We start from the raw sequence: 5962 nt of genomic DNA, 5'->3' as shown, positions 1-5962 counted from the left end.
CCCACCCGTCCAGGTCCAGGTCCAGGTGTGGGGCTCGCGCCGCGCTGACTCCGGTCCCGCCCCCTCCTCCCTGCTCCGGAGGCAACAGCCGCCGCCGCTCCCCGCGGGGGGGCCGCCTCCGGCTTTATCGCCGCGCCATTGGCCGCCTCCCGGCCCGGTCCGTCCACCCACCGCCGGCCAATGGGAGCTCCCCGCTTGCGCGTCTCGGGCGGCGCCTCACGTCCGCTCATTCCGCGGGAGCTCGGGAAGCGGCCGGTCCATGAGCCGTTCTCAGCCGGGGGCTCCGGTTCCTGGTCCCGCTGCGTCCCGGTGTCCCGGCCCGGGGCTGGGGGCTCCGCGCACCGGCTCACCAGCTGCTGAACCCGCCACGGATTGAAGCAGGAGCCGGGACGGGGCTGGGACAGCGGCTCCGCCCACAGGGACCCGGGGTGGGGCGCGTCTTTCCGCGCTGCCCGGCGGCCCTGCAGCCGCTGCTCCTTGTGGCCTCTACTTGCCCCTCGCTAGGCGGTCGGACCCTCTGATCGCTGCCCGCGGGCTGAACTGCGGCCGCTCTCACCGCAGCTACTTCAACCCCCGAGCGCCACCCGCAGGAGCGCGGGGGTCTCTGGCCCCACCTCGGCAAACAGCCGCGTGACCTGGCTGACCCCATGCTGCGCCGGCGGCTCCCACCAGAGACACGGGCCCCACGTACAAACCTTGGGCAGATGTGGCCCCAAACCACCTGCAGCTCAGATGCGATGCGCTGCAGCCAGTTGCCTCTCCTGGTTCCGGACCGTGACTGGCGCACCCCGCTTTGCTTTGCACTGGCGCTCAGCAGAGTCAGTCCTCAGAGCTATTGGGCGGACCATCCCACGAAGGTGTTAACAGCTGAGCTGCCAGTCAGCGTCCCGCGGGTGGGGCGGGAGACCGAGCACGCGTGTCGGGCATGCCAGACACAATCTCTTAGGCCTGGTTTGCACCAGGAACTTACAGCAGTGCAGCCGGTGTGAAAAACCTGAGAGATGCAGCAACGCTGACCCACGCCTGCTGTAAACAGCACTAAGTAGATGGAAGAATTGTTCCACCAGCCTGCCTATGGCCTCTCAGAGAGGTGGATCACATAGATAGCTGACCCAGCACTGACGGGGTGTTTGAAGTGTGGACATCCCCTGCATAACCAAACCCACACTACACATGGCGTTTGGAATCGCTCTGACACCTGTCTCAAATACGAGCTCTCAGGCAGGGACTCTGCTAGCATTCCCTGTGCAGCCTGCCCCACTTCAGTGCTGGGCCATCAGTTCCAGTGGATGGGGGCAAGAGAACATTGCAGGCTGGAGTCACCAGGGCCACTTTCAGCATTTTCCTTCCCCTAGCATTAACAAAACCCCCACTCAGCTGCCCCCAACACTGCAGGCATCTACATCCCCCATAGGAAGGGTCCACAAAATAGGGGAGGGTCATATTTTTAACTAAAAAAATGGAGATTTTTTTGGTAATAAAATACATTTGTTTTTAAAAATAAAAATATAAAATTAATTGTGAAATGAGCCCCACCTTCATTAAGGTCACCCCAATTCCTTGTCCCTCCCTCAGGGGCCCACCCTACAACCCTGGCCACAGGGCTGTCTATGGGACAGACCACACTGGAATGACCCCACAGCATGGACAGAGACTGCACTGATGGAAGGGGGCTTTCCAGCAGTATAGGACCACACACTGGGGGCAGGTCCAGCACAACCCTCTCTCTCTGCCTCTGTTTTCCAGCCAGTGCACCCTCGTCCTCTTCCTTTATAGGAGCCAAGCCTGCACCTCCCCAGCTGCTGCTCAACCTTAATTAGCTGCCTTCCACCCCTCTCCAGGATGGATTAATTGAACCACTCATCTGCCTGTTAACTCTTCACCTCCCAGCATGAGGCACATGTCCCATTGGGGGGTTAGGGGGGCTTCAGAGGTGGATTCTGGGAGATGCTGTTTGTGGGTCTTTAGGAGGGTCCCATCTCCCATGTTGGGCAGAAGGAGGATCCCAGGGAGGGCTGTGTAGGGGGCAGCAGGGCTCATTAACCAAAGGGAGGGGAGAGTTCCTGAGAGGGAGGCTGTATATGGGGGCTCCTGGGAGAAGGTTGATCCCAGTGGGCTGTGCTGGGCGAGGTTCCAATGGGGGTAGCTCCAAGGAGTGGATCACAGCCTGGAGAGGGTCTTTTTCCTAATTATATTCAGACAGGCAGGGGTTTCCACTGCAGCATTCATTGCAGAGTTCATCACAACATGGGTGGGGTTTATACAGAGCCCCCTGCACAGAGTTCCACAGCCCCCCAGCATTGTGCACCCACCACCCCTGGCTCGTCTAGTGTCAGAGCTGAAACCAGTCCAAGGTGCTGGCCAGATGCAGGGACAGTCTCTGCCCCCCCCCCCGACAGTCCAGCTGATGCCTGGTCTGCACCCCCACCAGCTCCAGCATCTCCAAGTCAACGGGGGCCAAGAGGATGTTGTCTCAGCCTCTTGCCCCTCCCCTGGTTCTCCAGGGGTGTCAGAGGGCAGGTGCTAGCGGGGTACCGGTGGCCCGAACATCTCCATGGTCTCTATCACCAGAGAGAGATGGTCCAGGAAGGAGCTGATGGAAACACGCAGAATCCGGGCCTCATCTGCTTTCCAGCGCCTGATAGGAGAATATGGGGTGAGGTGGGAGGGAGCCCCCCCCTAAATCCAGCTTAGCCAGTACCCCTCATGACCCACAGACCTGCCGGTGCCCCTCCCTCCTGACCTGCAGAGCCTACTAGCCCCACCCTGACACCCCCCCAGCTCTGCTGGTGCCCCTCACTCCAGACCCACAGCCCCTGCTAGCCCAGCCCTGCTGGTGCCCCTTACTCCCAACCTGCAGCCCCTAGTGAGGGTTGGTCTCTGTGAGGGGGATCACTCACACGTGTAGGAAGTTCTCAGTCACTGTCAGTTCTTTGCTGATCCCCCCCTTGCGGGGCTCAGGGTCTGGGGCCAGGGAGCCGTGAGCGATTTGGGCCTCCAGGGGGGATGGAAATGGGATGCTCAAGGTGCTGGGGGGGAGGTTAAGGAAAAAGGGAGTGGGAAAAAACTGGGGGAGACAGGTGAGAGACAATGCCTTCCATTGGGGGAGACCCCCCCTCCGCAGCCCCTCCCCCCAGAGACCCCGCGGGCCCCTGATATCCCACAGCCTCATCACCTCCCCCAAATCTCCAACCCCTTCTGCACCCCCGCGCTGCCACAGCCCCCTCACCCCCAGCCCCCTCTGCACCCCAGATACCCCTCCAGCCCCGCCTCTTCGGCGCCTACTCGCCCGCACGGATACAATCCCAGCACAGTAGTTAGCTTGCCCTCCAGCTTCTTCCATCCTGGCACGCTCCGCCCACGCTGCCGCAGGGGGGCGAGTTTGCCCAAGGCCCGCCCTTGCACACGTCAATCCCTCCCCGCCCCCACCCGAAATTCGCCCTCCCTGAGACCCTCCTGCAGAGACCCCCCCGCCCCGCCGCCCTGCACAGCGACCCCCAGCTGAGACACCCTCCCCCCACCCCTGCAGGGCGGTACCCCGGAGCCCCCAACGTCCCGCCTGGCAGGGGGGCAGAGACCTCTCCTTTTGTGCAGGGGCCACTGCACCAGAACCTCCTCTGGGACACAGTCACACCCCAATCACAGGGGCCTTCAGCAGCACCCCCCTCCCAAATCCCAGCCCTATTCTCCATATTCCCACCCCCACCCCCAAGGTCTGCAGGGCAAATTTACCTCCAGCATCAGCCTGGCTGAAAAATAGCTTCCTTCTTCACCCTCAGCACAAAGACTTAGAGGACACAGTTGCCTCATGGGGACCGAGGGTGGAGGTCACCAGCCCCAGCATAACCAGCCCCATGCCCCACACCAGAGGGGCTATGTCCCGACGCTGGGCAAGGGATCCCTGAGTAACTGGACCCTGCCCAGGCCCAGAAGGGGTATGTCTCAGCACCAGGCAAGGGATGCCCAGATAACTGGCCCCTACTCCCACCCCAGAGGTGGCCCCAGATAACCATCCCCCTGGCCTACCCTAGAGGTGGCTTCATCCTTGGTCTCTGTATAACCAGCCCCCTGCCCCACCCCAGTTAACACATCAGGCAGAGCTGGGCAGCTCTCACACCCACCATCATCTTTAATGGAGAATGGGAGATACACACAGGCACCTTAGCAGCAGTTCAGAGGTGTGAGGAGGGGGCAGAGGGACCCCAAGCCCTATACTGGGCCCTGCCTGCAGGCTCCTTGTTCCAAGTGCAGGGATGGCCAGGCTGAAGTCTTCCCCCTGGGCCCACGGCTGTCTGGGCACTAGTCCAGGAATCCCATCTCCATCGCATCAGCCACCTCCGGATGCAGCAGCCGCGTGGCCAGCCGCTCAATGTCGTCCAGGCTCAGCAGGCGAAGGCTCCGCTCATAATCCTGGAGGGAGAAGGAGGGCTTAGCACGGCAACCCCCAGGGTGTAGCGGAAGGGGGGGTGCTGGGATCCCTGTAGCCCCTTGTCCCACCATCAGTGCTGGGTCCCCGGATAACCAGCCCTTGCGTCCCACCCTGGAGGGGCCATATCTCAGTGCTGGGTCCCTCAATAACCAGCCCCACCCCAGAGGCGCCACATCCTGGTGCCACGTAGGTTTCAAGGATGCAATGACCCTCCAGGAATCCCCCCAGCCTACAGCTCCCTCCGCGCCAGGGCTCCGGCATCACCTTCTGCAGCTGCTCTAGCACCTTCTCCGCATCGGCCGTGCTGAAGTGCTGTGCCAGGACCTGGCCCAGCGGGTGCCAGATGGTCGAGAATGGTGGCGGGGGTCCCCTGCATCCCGGCTCCTCGGGGGAAGCCTTCTCCGGCGGCTTGATTACCAGATTCAGTTTGGACTCCGGGCCGATGGAATAGTCTGAGAGCCGGTGCTCATCTGTGGGGGTGGCAGAGGGGCCATGAGCTCCTGTTCCCCCCAGCTCACTGGGACCCCTGGGACTGTGAGACCCCAAAATAAAGGCACCCCCCACACCACTGAAAAACAGAAATTATGGAGCATTACAACTCGTACCCCACCCCAGAGGGGCTGCGTCTCAGCACCGGGTGAAGGGTCCCTGGGTAACCAGCCCCTCCGCCCTGCCACAGGTTGGGGGGCAAGCATGTCTCAGCACTGGCCGAGGGGTCCTGGTATAAACACCCCCTGCCCCACCCCAGAGGGCCTGCATCTCAGTACTGGGCGAGACCCAGTCTGGAGTCTCCATGTAACCAGCTCCCTGCAACTTCAAACACAATGAGGAGTCCACTGGCACCTTAAAGACTAACAGATTTATTTGGGCATAAGCTTTCGTGGGTAAGTCTTTAAGGTGCCACTGGACTCGACGTTGTTTTTGTGGATACAGACTAACACGGCTACCCCTCTGATACTTGACTTCCCGCATCTTGGCACCAGGTGAAGAGTCCCCATATAAACACCCCCTGTCCCACCCCAGAGGCAACCTCACTGCATGAGATTAGATGAAGTGGGTAGGCAATGAAATGGCTGGTGCATTGTCATGACATTTCAGGGTAACAAGACATATGGGGAGCAGTCGTGCCTCTCTGAGGGCTGCCTGTCTGCAGACTCGTGTGCCCCAGGAGCAGGCACCCACCTGCCAGGGCCTTGCCCTTGAAAAGCAGCCGCTGCTGAGAGACTGGGACGTTCAGTTTCTCCGAGACCAGGCGCTTCAGGGTGCTGACGCGCTCATCCGCAGAGACCTGGGGAAAATGGAGGACAGAGGGGAAAGGCTGGAGTGGGGAGCTACACCCCACCCCAGGACTGACAAACCACACACACCAGTGCCCCCCATCCATCCCCCAGGAACCTCCTCCACAAACCCTCCCCATTTTACAATCCCGGCACCTGCCAGGAACCTGCCTCACCCAAACACCCCCTGCTCCCACCTGTGCTCCCCACCCACCCTCCCTGGGTCTTCCCACCCCATCGTCGCTCCCAGACCCAC

At 61.4% G+C, this 5962-nt stretch overlaps 2 protein-coding genes across 2 annotated transcripts; both read right to left on the bottom strand.

Annotated features, from left to right (window-relative positions):
* Positions 1-2210: 2210 nt before the first annotated feature.
* Positions 2211-4127, bottom strand: LAGE3 (L antigen family member 3). The gene is made up of 3 exons (XM_075071317.1): positions 4122-4127; positions 2901-3067; positions 2211-2638 (listed from the first exon to the last, which is right to left on the bottom strand). Exons 1-3 carry the CDS (start codon positions 4125-4127, stop codon positions 2524-2526), a joined length of 288 nt encoding a protein of 95 aa, XP_074927418.1. The 3' UTR covers positions 2211-2523.
* UBL4A (ubiquitin like 4A) lies at positions 4112-5828 on the bottom strand. The gene is made up of 3 exons (XM_032777952.2): positions 5612-5828; positions 4694-4899; positions 4112-4410 (listed from the first exon to the last, which is right to left on the bottom strand). Exons 1-3 carry the CDS (start codon positions 5811-5813, stop codon positions 4300-4302), a joined length of 519 nt encoding a protein of 172 aa, XP_032633843.2. The 5' UTR covers positions 5814-5828; the 3' UTR covers positions 4112-4299.
* Positions 5829-5962: the final 134 nt, after the last annotated feature.

The sequence above is a fragment of the Chelonoidis abingdonii genome, chromosome 11 (genome assembly GCF_003597395.2).
Source record: "Chelonoidis abingdonii isolate Lonesome George chromosome 11, CheloAbing_2.0, whole genome shotgun sequence".
Taxonomy (NCBI): domain Eukaryota; kingdom Metazoa; phylum Chordata; order Testudines; family Testudinidae; genus Chelonoidis; species Chelonoidis abingdonii.
Note: the sequence above shows the minus strand (reverse complement) of the source record. Positions and strands in the feature narration are given on the sequence as shown.